Source organism: Notolepis coatsorum, assembly GCF_963971535.1.
Source record: "Notolepis coatsorum genome assembly, chromosome: 1".
Lineage (NCBI taxonomy): Eukaryota > Metazoa > Chordata > Actinopteri > Aulopiformes > Paralepididae > Notolepis > Notolepis coatsorum.
The window spans coordinates 169366418-169382681 of NC_140165.1; the positions used below are offsets into that span (position 1 = coordinate 169366418).

General features: G+C 44.2%; 1 protein-coding gene across 2 annotated transcripts in view; it reads right to left on the reverse strand.

Moving 5' to 3' along the window:
• Positions 1-16264, reverse strand: part of adam10a (ADAM metallopeptidase domain 10a) — a 361448-nt gene that overhangs the window by 111409 nt on the left and 233775 nt on the right. For both annotated transcript variants that reach the window (XM_084321679.1, XM_084321680.1), the window contains one exon: positions 15168-15260. In XM_084321679.1, the coding sequence (XP_084177805.1) occupies positions 15168-15260 (93 nt within the window). The remainder of the gene's footprint in view (positions 1-15167; positions 15261-16264) is intronic.

The window sequence follows — 16264 nt, forward strand, 5'->3', positions numbered from 1 at the left end:
GGTTTTCCTTTGGTAAAAACAGGTAAAAACAGCAATTCAAAAGTAATTTTTTTTCTTTTTGTTGCTTTATAATCCCATTAATGCAACAAACTGTGTGCTATAAGTATAAAGTATAATAAATCGCAAATTACTTTGGGTATGCAATTGTCAGGCGTTTTATGCTAAATGTGGGGTATGCTTGGGGATATATAAAACGTGTTATCTTCATTTTAAGGGTAAATAGGTTGTGCGGCTCCCTGAGCATTTTATTTTGTGGGACGGGGGAAAAGTGGCTCTTTTGATAGTAAAGGTTGCTGACCCCTGGTTTAGACAGATATTTTCTGTGTTTGCCATCTCCACATACCTTGTTGTGGAATCTCCAATCAGTATGCAGTCTATTTTCTGTGTGAGGTTAGCATTTTTCTTTCCAACAGTTTTGGGGCCGTTTGTTTTTGGGCTAGGCCTAGTCTGCCGGTTCTTTCCACAGTCCTGTGGCCTTGGTGAAGCCTCGTTAGCCTTCTCAATAGCCGGCATGTTAACGCTGGTCCCGTACCTTCGGCGTTGGCTACGCGACGTTCTCCTCGGCGCATGATAGTCTCTTCGCTGTTAGCCGTTCGCTCGGTCTGGGTCGTGTTTGCTAGCCGTGTCGCTCGTGGCTCTGTTTTCCTCGTCGTCTCGTCGTTAGCGTGTGCTCCGATGTGCCGGCTGTTAGCTTCGCTAGCATTAGCGTGAGCTCCGGCATGCCAGCTGTTTGCTTCGCTAGTGTTAGCGTGAGCTCCGGTATTCTTGCTATTAGCGTCGTTAGCGTGAGCTCCGTTACGCTCGCTGTTTGCTTCATTAGCGTTGTTAGCCACGCTTCTATGTCTCTTTGCTTTGGGTGTTGATATGCGTGTTTCCGAGAGTAGGTTGAAACTATTTCCTGGCGGTACCGGGGGTGAGGTCCTGGTTCGTTTATTTCTCCTTTTATCCTTGACGGTGGTCCACTGCTTTGGTTTAGCTCCTTGGTTGTGCCAAGGACCGTCTTTTGGGTGGTGCTGTTCTGTAGCTACTAGCATAGGCCAGGTCTCAATCATGGTATTGTTGGCTATATTTGTAGTAGCTTCAAAAATAGAGTCAAGGAGTTGCTCATCCTGCTGTATTTGGTACAGGGTAGAAACCCGAGCCTCCAGCTCTACAATCCTCATACTCATCTTCAAGCAATTAGTACATTCTGTGGGAGAGCCGAGTCCCGGCATCTTCCCTTATTTCCTGTCTTTTCAGGTTAGGCTAAGCTGAAGCTAAGCTAGGTACTTAGCTGGTGGTGGTGGTGGTGATGATGATGATGATGGTGGTGATGATGGTGGTGGTGGTGATGGTGGTGGTGGTGATGGTGGTGGTGGTGATGGTGGGTCACTCACTTCACAACCGGGGTCTTTATGAAATATCATACAGGAGAGCTGTCCGTCGCTCTCTCCTAAACGGGGCAGCTTCCGTCGCCCCAGAGATGTCCGTTTCTCTCCCCTACACGGGGCAGTTCCGTTGCCCTGGAGCTGTGCTATTACTCACACAACCAAAACCACTGTCATGTTGAACCAACATGGATAATACACTCCACAATGCATTGTAGATTATTCAGGTTCTTTCTTTTAAGTTGATGCTTTGACACCCAGAGCCTGAGGAGTCTGTTTGCTGTGGTGAGCCAGCGGCTGTGGTTTACCGGTCCAGCAGAGCCAGCCTTGCAGAAAGCACTCCATCCCTGATTGCACAGACCAGCTTATAGCCATAGTGTTGATCAGTTGAGAGATCTTGAATGATCTTCTCAGGCAGCTTGATCAGCGGAGGGCCAAGAAAGATCCTGGTGAAGTTAGGTTTGATCTCCAAGTCTGTAACAGAATCAAGGAGCTGTCCTATTGGCCCAGATAATTTGTTGTCTGACAGAGTAGCCCCATCAACTTCAACAATGAGACGGCGCAGTGGAAGTTCACCAGTGTGCAGGTTGCACACCAACCAGACCAGCTTTCTCCCCAGGTACAGCTCCGGCTTCCGCATTACACCTGCCTTCACTCCAGTATTGACATTGGTTGAGTCTCCTCCAATGGCCCACAAGGTCTTATCAGAACCTCTCTCTTTCAACCAGGAAAACAGGACCTTAGCAATCTGCTCTGCATGTGACTCCTCTTTAGTTGCTTTATCTGGTGTAAAGTGGAACAGATAGTTGCTGCCAGGCTCACTAGCAACACTATAGTGTTCTTCCTTGATCTTTGCAGGAAAAGATTGGTCACCATCATCACATTGGTCATGTCAATCTGCCCATCAAAGAGGATACAGGAGATCCCCCCCTCCTCCCTGCACTTCTCCTCAAACTCTTCCCCCAGCTCTTGCATCAACTTTTCTTGTGCTCTCTTAACCTTGTTCTTATCAATCACTTTACTTGTGTCATCTTCTAAGATGAGTCCTGCATCAATCAGAGCTGCAGTTTCTATAGCTGCAGTTGGCCTTAGCCCTATGCCATACCTTACACTAGCAAGGGCGATGTTTGGAATCTTATCATAATTTTTCAGTTTCAGGAATGAGCTCAACTTCAGGGACTGTAAGGAAGCTCTCAACATCCTTCCTGGCGACCTTGTCTGCTGCTGCAAAGCTTTCTTCTTTGCCCCTTCTCCTTTTCTCTGCCTTCTTTTCCATCCCCTCCCTTTCCAATGTTTTCACCTGTCTCTTGTGCTCAGGCAGATCAGCTCCAGCCATTTGGTGTGGTCTTTTACTTCCAACCTTTTCCCTCTGTCCCTTGATGTAGGCAATATCTTATATCAATACCTGGGGCTGGCGGCGACGCTATTGGTCGCGTGAGCCGGGGGTTGGCAGAGGGGAGGGGGCAGGAGCTGACCTGGAAAGGGTATAAGCGGGTGTGGCACCTAGGGTAAAAGGGTATGGTAAAATCGGCCATTTTGACATCCAAAATGATGTAGATTAGAGTTATCTTATCCTAAAAATTTACTTGTATTTTTATTCCACATTAAATAAATAACACCTTGCATGTTAGGATTTATTTCAGATTAATTCTGGCACCTGTGTATGACCAAGGGGTTCAAATGGTAAAATCGGCCATTTTGAAATCCAAAATGATGTAAGTTAGATTTATCCTATCCCAAAAATTAACTCATATTTGAATTCCCTGTTAAGAAACACATAATTTAGACAACTTGCATGTTAGGATTTCCTTCAGATTCATGTTGGCATCCATGTATGGCCAAGCGGTGAAAAATGGTAAAATCGGCCATTTTGAAATCCAAAATTATGTAGGTTACAGTTATCCGATCCGAAAGATTTACTCATATTTGAATTCCCCATTAAGAAACACATCATTTAGACACCTTGCATGTTAGGATTTCCTTCAGATTCATGTTGGCATCCATGTATGGCCAAGGGGTGAAAAATGGTAAAATCTGCCATTTTGAAATCCAAAACGATGTAGGTTAGAGTTATCCGATCCAAATAATAATCCCATATTTGAATTCCCCACAAAAAAACACATATTTTAGATACCCCACTCGATTGATTTTCCCAAAAAAATATATATGGCCCGCCCTACAGGTGGGGTATGTGTCCTGGTCGCTGTAAACTGCGACTCCTACTGGTCGGTCGGGGCGCCTGTTCAGCAGGGAGGGGATCTTGGGGAAATAGCGTGAACGTTCCCCCAGTGAAACTCCTCGCTGTCAGGTGAAAAGAAGCGGCTGGCGACTCCACATGTATCAAAGGAGGCATGTGGTAGTTCTACACCAGGGGTGGCCAACCAGTCAGAGACTAAGAGCCACAAAAATTACTGTGGTACGACAAAGAACCACACCATATATACCAGCGTTTCTCAACCTTTTTTTCAGTCACGGCACCCTTCATGTGTTTATAGGTCCCACCCTCTGGCCTCTGAAGTTGCTAATGTCTTTTTTATTTGGACCTCACAGGGTTCTTAAGCCCGAGTGGTCAGGTACTGGACCGCAAATGACATCAGGCCATAAATCCATCTCTACAGAATGTATGAATTAATGTTGCGTTTTCTTTTCAAATGTAGCCAAGAGTAAAGACCTTAACCCTGTCAAAACAACAGTCAAAGTGTATATTTTCAGCATTACGTTTGTTTACCAATGATTGTAACTGTTATTAGTGAAATATATGATTATAGAAATCTCAGGGCATTGAGTCGGAAAACGGCGCATATTGACGGGAGGAAGTGGCACAGCCAAAAGTGAGTGTAGTCTTTTGAAGGAAGAGACCCAGAGCTTTTGATGGGCTTTAGAATTTCAAAAAACTACACTACCCAGCTCACGCCAGCCCCTGTCAATCATCTGACTTCTGGATAAACTTTTTTATTTCTCTTATTTTTCGGGATTATCTCCCACAAACCTGAACCTTATTGCCATCATACAGAACACAGTTAGTTTCTCTACCTTTCTGTGAACGTCTAGCTAAAAACGGCGTTGCAATCTGATGAAAATGTTTGGAGTGTCACTGGGAATACATTCCCTGAGATCTATAGATGTCCCTAGAATCAGATACCAAGAACATGCAAATTAACCTTAAAAAAGTCTGTAAATGTTGGGCGCCCCAGTGGCGATTCCCGAACCCGTCGTTATTTGCCGAATGTCTTCCCCCCACTCTGTCTCCCATTCCTCCTCTGTCTCTATCTACTGGACTGCCCAGTAGAAATAAAGCGATAAAAACGCCAAAAAATGTATCTAAAAAAAAAAAAAAAAAATCTGTAAATGTTTATTCTACGTTTTATGGAATGAATGACATTAACCCTTTATCTGCCGGAGCTTATATCCATCCTTGTAGCCTCTCTGACAGCACTATTTGTCTATGGAGATGTTCACCTTCTTTGCAGGGCTATAACTTTTTAAATTGTATTGCTAAATTGACATTACTATGGCCCAATGGCCCATTCAACATCAATTATCTATCGTTCAGGATGTAGGAACGTTTTACTTTTTCATTCACACATTAATACTAAAATACCGTCCAGAGTATAAATATGTTTGTATCGTTTTCTGCTGTATTTCATAGAACGTGAGATATAGCCATAAATGCATATATTAGATGATCAAATGCAGTTTGATACCGATCAACGTTATATTAAAAATTTCACATGTACATGATCCTAAACGTCATGACTGGTCATCTGCTGGTGACCGGAGGGGGGGGGGGGGGGGGGGGGTCGTTTATAATGCAATGGCCGACGTTAAATGATTCATGTAGTATGGGTGATACTACATTCTTTTCAAATGTAGCCAAGAGTAAAGACCTTAACCCTGTCAAAACAACAGTCAAAGTGTATATTTTCAGCATTACGTTTGTTTACCAATGATTGTAACTGTTATTAGTGAAATATATGATTATAGAAATCTCAGGGCATTGAGTCGGAAAACGGCGCATATTGACGGGAGGAAGTGGCACAGCCAAAAGTGAGTGTAGTCTTTTGAAGGAAGAGACCCAGAGCTTTTGATGGGCTTTAGAATTTCAAAAAACTACACTACCCAGCTCACGCCAGCCCCTGTCAATCATCTGACTTCTGGATAAACTTTTTTATTTCTCTTATTTTTCGGGATTATCTCCCACAAACCTGAACCTTATTGCCATCATACAGAACACAGTTAGTTTCTCTACCTTTCTGTGAACGTCTAGCTAAAAACGGCGTTGCAATCTGATGAAAATGTTTGGAGTGTCACTGGGAATACATTCCCTGAGATCTATAGATGTCCCTAGAATCAGATACCAAGAACATGCAAATTAACCTTAAAAAAGTCTGTAAATGTTGGGCGCCCCAGTGGCGATTCCCGAACCCGTCGTTATTTGCCGAATGTCTTCCCCCCACTCTGTCTCCCATTCCTCCTCTGTCTCTATCTACTGGACTGCCCAGTAGAAATAAAGCGATAAAAACGCCAAAAAATGTATCAAAAAAAAAAAAAAAAAATCTGTAAATGTTTATTCTACGTTTTATGGAATGAATGACATTAACCCTTTATCTGCCGGAGCTTATATCCATCCTTGTAGCCTCTCTGACAGCACTATTTGTCTATGGAGATGTTCACCTTCTTTGCAGGGCTATAACTTTTTAAATTGTATTGCTAAATTGACATTACTATGGCCCAATGGCCCATTCAACATCAATTATCTATCGTTCAGGATGTAGGAACGTTTTACTTTTTCATTCACACATTAATACTAAAATACCGTCCAGAGTATAAATATGTTTGTATCGTTTTCTGCTGTATTTCATAGAACGTGAGATATAGCCATAAATGCATATATTAGATGATCAAATGCAGTTTGATACCGATCAACGTTATATTAAAAATTTCACATGTACATGATCCTAAACGTCATGACTGGTCATCTGCTGGTGACCGGAGGGGGGGGGGGGGGGGGGGTCGTTTATAATGCAATGGCCGACGTTAAATGATTCATGTAGTATGGGTGATATATAGATCAGAGCAGTTTGTATGGATAATAATAATAAAAAACGCTGAAACTCACGGCAGCTTCCTCGTAGCGATGGGGGATGATACTGGAGCAAAAAGATCGCTATTATGGGATGTTGATCTAGGTGATCCAGTTCCGGTTTGTATAATACTAATATACGTCCAATCATGTTGTTTATTGAGTTATGGCAACGGATCGATATGCACGGTGTCTGGATAGAGTCCCGCGAGCAATAGCGAGTGGCCGGACGGAATAGGGTGCGGACCAAGCATTTCCGGCCACTTCCGGTTTTGGCAACTCGCCGATCGGCCACCAGGTGGCGGTATTGAAGCGTTGGAGAGTTGAGCAGAGATCTACAGTACCAGCCATTGGGCTGGGCGATATGGCCTAAATATGATATCACGATATTTTCTGACCTTTCGGCGATACACGATACGCATCACGATGTTTTTCTTTTTTTCCCCAAACAATTCATTAAGAGGCTTACCAAGACAGTATTTGAGTTTTGCAAGCTAACATTAAAGACAAAATAAAATACCCATGCATTTAGCATTTTTATATTATATATTAGATTTAGATTATTGGATTATTAGATTATATATTGCATATATTTAGCAATGAGATATTATATGATTTAGATATGAAATATGATGAATTGAAAATGGGGGACCCTAAACAAGACGAAAGTCTTTCTCTGGTCTGCATCCTCCAGTCCACTGTTGTTGTATTGAGCTGTACCCATGCTGCAATCTGTTAATAACGTTTTCATTCATTCAGACGGCAAACAGAATCATTTTGATTGACAGTCGAGTCTGCCAATTACGTCACACCGCTTGCACCCGCCCTGCTGTTCTTAGCACCAATCGGCAAGCGCATATTAATTTTTTACTTCCGCCATTGGAGAGCTCAATGACAACAACAATGGTAGCAGTAGGCGGGCGGCTAGGTGGTGTAGTGGGCATTGGCACTCGCCACCAGTGTGGAGACGCTAGGATTCGCGTGTTCGAATCCAGCTCTCCACATTGTTTTCAGTTTAGCTGGTCGTCCGCAGTAATACACATTGGCCGTATTACGGGGAGGGAAACTGAAGGGTGGGGATCGGGCGTTGTGAACAAGCGACTCCTACAAGTCGGTTGGTGCGCCTGCGCAGTAGAATCAGGAAGTGTCGGGGGCAGCGTGAGCCTCCCACGCGTTACTCCTCGACACTGAGAGATCGAGCTGCGCAGGTGAAAAGATGCGACTGCTGTTACCTCAAGTACCGGAGGGGACTTGTGCTATGTATGACTTAGTCCACATTGCAGCCGGCTTGTGGGAGGCAAGAAACAGCGTTCGTGACAGGGGAGGGTTGAATTGGATGATACGAAATTGGGATGGGAGAAAATATAGAAAAATGGGAGAAAAAAGTGGATCAAAAAAAAAACAATGGTAGCAGTAGCTCCCCGCGGCCGACGTTTAGCTTTTAGCTACGCAGGATGACTAAACGACTGGAGGCATAATGATTTTACTGCAACGGATGTTATAATAAAAGCCTTTCCATACATCTGTCTGATTGAAAACTTTATTAACAGACCGCAGAATGGGCACAACTGAGTCAGCACGGGCTGAGATATGAACGACTAATGCTTGCTATCTATCTAGGTCGACCTCGGACGTTGCTATGTAAATACGCTGATGTTATTGAACATGTAACTATATAACGTTGATGCCACAAAACGAATGCCTTTGTTATCATAAGTAGTAACTTTGATGCAGTAGTGTGTGTGGGGCGGCGCTGTTCAAAAGTTTCAACGTGTGGACCAGATTGACGCGACACAATCCTCTTGGGCAAAACATCACGATATCCACGATACGTTTAAAAAGTGTATCGTTAATGAACTGTACCCGATATTTATATAATATCGTCATATCGCCCAGCCCTACCAGCCAAGACTCCGTGGGTGAAATGTGAATACTGTGACAGAAATTTGAAATATTGATCTCAAAGACGCTGTAAAACACCATTGGCAGATTACGCATGGCGAGGAATGACGTGGTAACACGTGATAATGGGGGGAGGAGCCCCACATTGGCGGGCAAAGAGCCGCCAAGGTAAGGGCTATATGGTATCAATCTTGCGTTGATCCAAGAATTCCTTCATTGCGATCGGAGCGTATGTGTGTAATGTACTGTGTAACGTATTCCGTTGGTGTCGATCAAAGCATAAAAAAACTACCCCCCCCCTTTCATGCATTCATGATGAAACATAATACCTATAATCCAGTGGCGGCCGGTGGGTACTTCGCCACTAGGGGCGCTATACCAAACATCTCTCCCTCTCTCCTTCTCTCTCTCACACACAGCGCGACGTGGAATCGATTCGTTACACAATCAGACCTATTATATACCAAGAATAACTTCAGTATGAGTACAGGGCTGTACACATATTTTGCATATTGTTAAACGAGCCAAGGCTAGCTATTAAACTATGGATATGAATCGAAAATCTGGGACCCTGATGTAAACAAGACAAACGTCTTTCTCTGGTCTGCATCCCCTTAACAATTGTGTGTATTGAGCCGTACTGTATTGTACCCATTCTGCAATCTGTTAATAAAGTTCTCATTCATTCATTCATTCAAACATAGACGATATTGAACAAGCCATAATCCACGTATTTTCAATCCGAGAGAGCTGCAGTAGTTAAATCAATGAGCCATCGACATAGTCAGTGTGGTAACGACGTAACGTTATTATTGCATCCAAGATTGATACACGGCTGGCTAGGCAGTTGGTAGTCATAGTCTTGTGTTATAAAATAAATAAACAATCAGCAATGTCTCGCTTCATGAATGGCCAGCAGTAGCCTAACAGTACTGCTCCTAAAAAAAACTATTTACAAACGTTAACGTTAACCACAGAGAGAGAGAGAGAGAGAGAGAGAGAGAGAGAGAGAGAGAGAGAGAGAGAGAGAGAGAGAGAGAGAGACTCACTGTTTAGTTGAAACGTCCAGGGCAGGAGAGCTTGATAAACGTGTATAATCCACTGATGATGTATTCCAGACAACTGTCCACTGTAGTCTGTCTCCAGACTACATCCGCCATATAGCTTGTTAGCCAAGTGTTAGCTCGTTAGCACAACACAAGTACATTCCTTTGTCCATTTCCGCTCGAACAGACTGCAAACTACCTGGCGTTCTATCGCCATGCTCTAAGACAAACTCTAACCTTAACCAACTTTGAAAGAGTGCCTAAGCTTAACAGTCTAAAGAACTTGCAGTCACGGCACGCTCGTCTAAGACAAACAGCTGCCTGCATCATTCTCACAACAACACAACTATCTCCACCGACCAACCTAGGAACCAACCTAGCCGGAATAACCTAGAATTGGAACATTAGAAATTGGATTCGGCCAATCAGAGATCGTCTCTGTGAAATTCTGCTACGGAAAAAAATACTGGCGTCGGCCAATCAGAGAGCGTCTCCGCGAAATGCGGCTACAGATATTCTTGACGCTACTGGCTAGACCGCTTCAAATCGCGCCCAGATTCCAACATAATAGTCATATTTCAACGCACAACGCGTTATGCACTGATTGGCTGTGACGGATACAGCGATCAAACTGTGACGCGCACTCAGAGCGCTGTCGCGTATAGCCCGGGCCGAGAAATACGAAAAAATAAAAAAAATAAAAAAAACGTGATGTCACTTCCTGCTCTGGAAAACGAGTGTTTTTTAATTGCGATAATAACGTTATATTGTGCATTGGAAATACAAACATACTTAAAATGAGTAAATATTATTCATTTTAAACATGTTTATATTATTTATAGTAGTAGAATACACTTTTAGTAGAATACACGCATATGGCTATTACGCAGCCTTTTGGGAATTCTCTAAAACTCTAAAACTATACTTATATTCACCACAGTATAAAACGGGAATGTATGGATGACATTTTTTTTTCTTTTTCACATATTGAACGATAGATACTCGATGTCAAATGGGCAATGGTATTATATCCATAGCTATAATATAATATAGTTTTAGCCCTGCAAACACCGCCACGTATTCCTATACTTTAAAGTGTTGGCCTTTTAACCAACACAGTAGACAGCTCCATCTGGCGCTGATTGAGTTAAAGGCCAGTTGCAGGTGTGTACCGCACGCAACCCCCCCCCCCCCCCCCCCACACACACACATAGACACAATCGATCTCAGAATTAAAATCCCTTTAGTGGTGTTTTAAATAGTTGTTGAACAGAGCTCCTCCTACCTCAGCTGGAAACTGGTGCTACTCAGCTACTCAACTTTAAAGATATTATGGGGTCTCACTTACTCTTAATCTAATTGATTAATCCAGTTTCAATTTCAATTATGATTTTGTCTTCCCACGATCACGTAAACAAGATAGTTGAGATAAAATGATTATCGTGCCGCATTGTGTGCCGTGTTGCTCTAATTTTGTCTTGTGCTGTAAATGCAGCGCACCCTTCCTTCACAGGCGTGCGCTATGCCCTCTTCCCTCAAGCCCAAACAGTAGTTTCAGCTCCTGTTGAGAGGGAGGCGGGAGCCACGGTGCGTTATTTTTAAACAAAACAAACAAAGGCAGCTTTTGGTCGAGAAGAAAGGTAAAACTAATTCATCATTCATATGATTGATAGATCCGACTTGTTTTTCAATGTGTACATAATGTAAATATCGGTAGATGACAGCATCTACTCTGACGGATCTATAGATCCGAAAATGGAGGCAGCCAGAGTGTGTGTTTCAGAGCAGCAGGCATGGTGTTAGAGATAGTGCTCAAGGTCATCGGCTGAGGTGCTTGAGAAGCCGTTGCTATGGTGATGAGATAGGGTGGGGCATTTTGAACCGTAGTTCGATTTGGGTCAGAAGTGCCGTTGCCATAGTAACAGTCATGAGAGAGAGAGAGAGAGAGAGAGAGAGAGAGAGAGAGAGAGAGAGAGAGAGAGAGAGAGAGAGAGAGAGAGAGAGAGAGAGAGAGAGAGAGAGAGAGAGAGTTCGACATTGCGAGACTTGAAGACGGTAAGCTGTGAGTTCTTCAGAAGACTAACCAGACTAGGACACGAGGCTGAGACGTGTAGATGTGGACAGAGACCTCAGGAGCTAGAGGGTAGGGGGAAGGGACGCGTGGCCCCACCCTCCGGTTGCCACGAGCTAGCTGTGGCTAACAGGGAAGGCTTTTTGGATAACAGCTAGGCCGCAACAACCACCGAGCGGGTAACAGGAGAGATCATTAGAATAATGAATTTAGTTTCTTCAAAGACTTTCAAAGACTTTCAAACTGTTTACGCACACACACACACACACACACCAGACCAGGCTGCAGAAACAAATTAGTGGGGGGGGGGCATAAAATTTGGAGTCCCAGCAAGCCCCTAAATACCTTGGCGTGCGTCTGGATCGGACACTGTCCTTCAAACAACACCTCGAAGATGTCAGGGCAAAGACAACATCAAGGGTTGCGCTGATCCGACGCCTCGCAGGTACAACCTGGGGAGCCACTGCCAAGACCCTTCGGATATCCACCCAAGCCCTGGTCTTCTCGGCAGCAGAGTACTGTGCCCCAGTCTGGAGCAGAAGCCTGCACGTTAAAAAAGTTGATGCGGCTACTAACAACGCCCTCCGGATCATCACTGGATGCCTGAAGGCTACACCCGTCTTCCTGCTGCCAGTCCTTGCAGGAATCGCACCAGCTGGCCTACGACGAGAGGCTGCCACTCTCGCCCTAGCAAGGAAGGCAGTGAAGCATGACTGGCACATCCTACACAACACCACAACAACAACAGCACCTATGAGCAGACTCAAGTCCCGCCACCCCTACAACAAGGTGGCACAAGAGATGCTCCGTTCCACCACTGAGGACCTATCCAGAAATGGATGGCTGGCGGCAGCCTGGAAGAGAGAGTGGGAGAGTGCTGGGCCAACCCGTATCCACCACCACATCTGGGATCCAGGAGATGGCGCCACAGGAGACGATCTTCCACGCCGGCAATGGGTTCTGCTGAACCGTTTAAGATCTGGGGTTGGTCGCTTTAAAGCATCATTAAAGAAGTGGGGCCTGGCAGACAGCGCTGCATGTGAGTGTGGAGACCCTGAGCAGACTGTTGACCACATCCTGACCATCTGCCCCCTATACAAACCACCCTCGGAAGCCAGCCTCTTTGATGTGGGACCAGAGTTAAGGGCATGGCTACAAGATACGGAGTTGGACCTCTGACGTTACACGAAAGAAGAAGAAGGGGGGGCACAATGGTTTTTCAACACAGGTTCCCTTTTATACGTTTCAGCTGGGACAGCGGCACTGTGGCTTGCTTGGCGCTGCCCACGGTGCTGAACTAAACAGCAGAGAGGCAATTGAAAAATCTAATTTCTCTCTATCTTAAGAACTTTCACTTATACAAAAACAGACTGAACGGATATATATAACAGACCTGCTGGGGCAGCGGACTGAGAGCAGGGGACACAAACAGGCTGGATAAAATGGTCAAGAAGGCCAGTAGCGTGGTTGGGGTGGAGCTGGACTCTAGCGAGGGTGGCGGAGAGGAGGAACCTTGCTAAGCTCCAGGCCATCAGGGAAAACCCCTCCCACCCACTATACACCAGGGTTTCCGTTAGAAAAAATTGTTGCCGGCCTCAGTGTCCAGTAGATTTCAATCTACCGGTCAAATGAGAGAAATTCCGGTCAGAGTTTATTGAGCTTAAAAACAATTGATAGGCAAAAGAATGACAACAAAACAAAAGAATGACATCATCAAGGCATGTAGATTTATAATATTTTTACTTAAAACTAGGCTACTTTTGCGTATAAAGTCATTATATTCCAAATAAAATAAGTCCCGAGACTCGTGCTGCTGCCGACTTTAAATCAAATAGGTGTCTGTGGGCGGTCGCCCGACATTAATAAACAACAGTCTGTTATAATCACATTTTTATGAGCTAACGAATTCCGTTATATTGGACATTTGTATTAATTATATCAAGCGAAGAACTGAGAAATTTGACAGAGAGAGACGGCAACATTATCGTGGGTTTGCGTGACGACTCTCTCTCTCGCCACCTCCCAATGACTTATTTGTGAGAGTATGTCGATGCAGAGCAGCAGATTCAGCTGTTATTGGCTCTTTTCTGGGGGCCGCACAGCAGCGCCCCCCCCCCCCCACCCAACATTGAATTGAAAATGGCTGAATTGGAGTACTGCTGGAGTACTGCATTGTGCTGCTGCTGCTCCGGCTCTGCAGCTTCACAAAAGTTTGCACACCCAGCACTAAGCTCTCGCTGACAACGTCGTTGTCATTATTAGAAGCAACGATGAAACAAATGTAATGATTGTTTCGTTCATCGCATAGGCTATTTAATTTTAGCCTATTTTAATACAATTCAAATAATCAAATTGTGCTTAGACTCAGGGAATAATTTTCACCGGACATTAAGACCGGAGAGATTAAATATGTCGGACTTCAACAGATTTTGCCGGTCAAATACCGGTAATTACCGGCTAACGGAAACGCTGCTATACACAGACTTGGCTGACAGGAGGAGCATGTTATAGGCTCACACTACCTAAATGCAGCACTGAACAGCACAGGAAGTCCTTCATTCCGACAGCCACCATACTATACAATGCATCACTGTGCCTCACTGCATCACTGAGCACAGAGTGACAGTTACCATCTTCCTGGACTCTTACTTTTTAAACAGCACTGTGCAATATTACACCTACTGTAGACTTCAGTATATTTTTACTGTATTTATTTACTGTATATTTTATTCTATTTTTATTCTATTTAATTTTATTCTATTCTTAGGCCATTTGTTTTGTTATTCTTATTTGTGACTTGTTCTTTCTAAATGTTTAATGTTGAGTGATTTGCAGTGTCAAATTTCCCTCAGGATAATACATTTCTATTCTATTCTATTCTATTCTATTCTATATCTTTGAAAAGTCTCCATTTATTCAACACTTCTGAATGACAAACTGAACTGAACTGACAAAAATAAGGTGCATAAAAAAGCAAACAAAATTCCTCCACAGGCTACTCACCATCATAAGTAGAGAGGCAAGCGGTGTTTGGGGACAGAGTGAAATCTTCTTAAAACACTGCCCCTCCACTCATTCCTGAACTTTTTTGATAAGTCCTTCTCAAATGCCAACTGAATTAAATTGGCCTTAGTCGCGTCGATGAAGCATACTAAGGCGATGTTCTGTAAAGACGTTCTTGAGGGTAGAAAACGAATTCTCACAGAGTGCCGTGCTAGCTTCAGTAGTGTTGTTGTTGACATCAGTGCCCACTAGGGCTGTCCCCGACTAAGGATTTGGATAGTTGACTTTGATTGACAAAAAAAAAAAAAAAAAAAAAATGTACCAGGGTGGGCACAGCTGACTCAGTGGGCGGGCCCGGCCCCCTAATGCCCGCCCATGGCGCCGGGACTGACACACACACACACACACGCATTACAACTGCCTCAGGTGCACACTGCACATGCATGCATATATAAACACACACACACACACACACACACACACACACACACACACACACACACACACACACACACACACACACACACACACACACACACACACACACACACACACACACACACACACACACACACACACACACACACACACACACACACACACACACACACACACACACACACACACACACACACACACACACACACACACAGACAGACACACACACATGCATGCACATGTTTGCTTCAACTCACCCTAATCCTCTTGACCATAAAGCTGATGTTGCGGATTCCCAGGAAGTCTGTGGTCTGGTAAATGGCATCGATAGCCTTTACATGGCTGGAGATCTGCAGGGAAAACACTATGGATTAGCAACACATAAAAAAGCAGGTCAATCCCACCCTGGTGGTGTGGCTGTGACGACACGGATTAATCTAATCTGCATAAATAATCTCTAATTACAGAGGAAAGCCGCGGGGAGATGTGCTCCACACCGTTGTTGATCTTGAAGATTAATTGACATCTTTATGATGCTCATATGCTTGCGGCTTCACACAATATACACTGTTTCTATCGCTTTCTCTCTCAGTGGGGAGAAACTGCCCAGAGAAGAGAGACAATATGCCATAAAAACGCATGCCGTTTGATGACATGTAAACAGGTTTGGAGACACTCGTCATAGCTGGAGGCGATGTCTGCCTGTTTGTTTGCCAATAAATGAAATGGTCTTGAAACAATCTGTTTTAATCACTTTTTCCCATGGTGCTGCAAACTGCCAGCCGTGGGCTATGCACTCACTCACTCACTCACTCACTCACTCACTCACTCACTCACTCACTCACTCACTCACTCACTCACTCACTCACTCACTCAACTCACTCACAGACAAGGCAAGGACTTTTATTGGACACATGTGCAGTAGCAACGTTTCCTGCTCTGGCAGGAGAACGTAGTGTGAAGAGCGGTCAGACTAAGATGCCTTGAGCTGCCTCTCCCCAAATCATCCTCGAATGCAATTGCAAGATATTAACAACACAAAAGCTTCCCCCAGCTGCTCTAGTTGCAGCACGTCAGGATTGGCCATGGATCCATGCGTTGCCAGAGGCAGCTTCACAAAATGTTTCCTTGTTGTTATTTCTGTGCGTCAGTGATTACGGTGAGAATCTATTTGTGTTTCTTCAACTGTAGAGCAAGTTTATTTCTTGTTATTACATGGCGTTTTCACATTCGCCGAAATGCTTGCTTGTGATTGGTCAATAGCCCCCGACAGCGGTGAATTATTTTTTCGATAACCACCGGTGATTATTGTTTTTCGCAGCTGGAGTAATCAAGCCCCAGTGCCCCACTGACA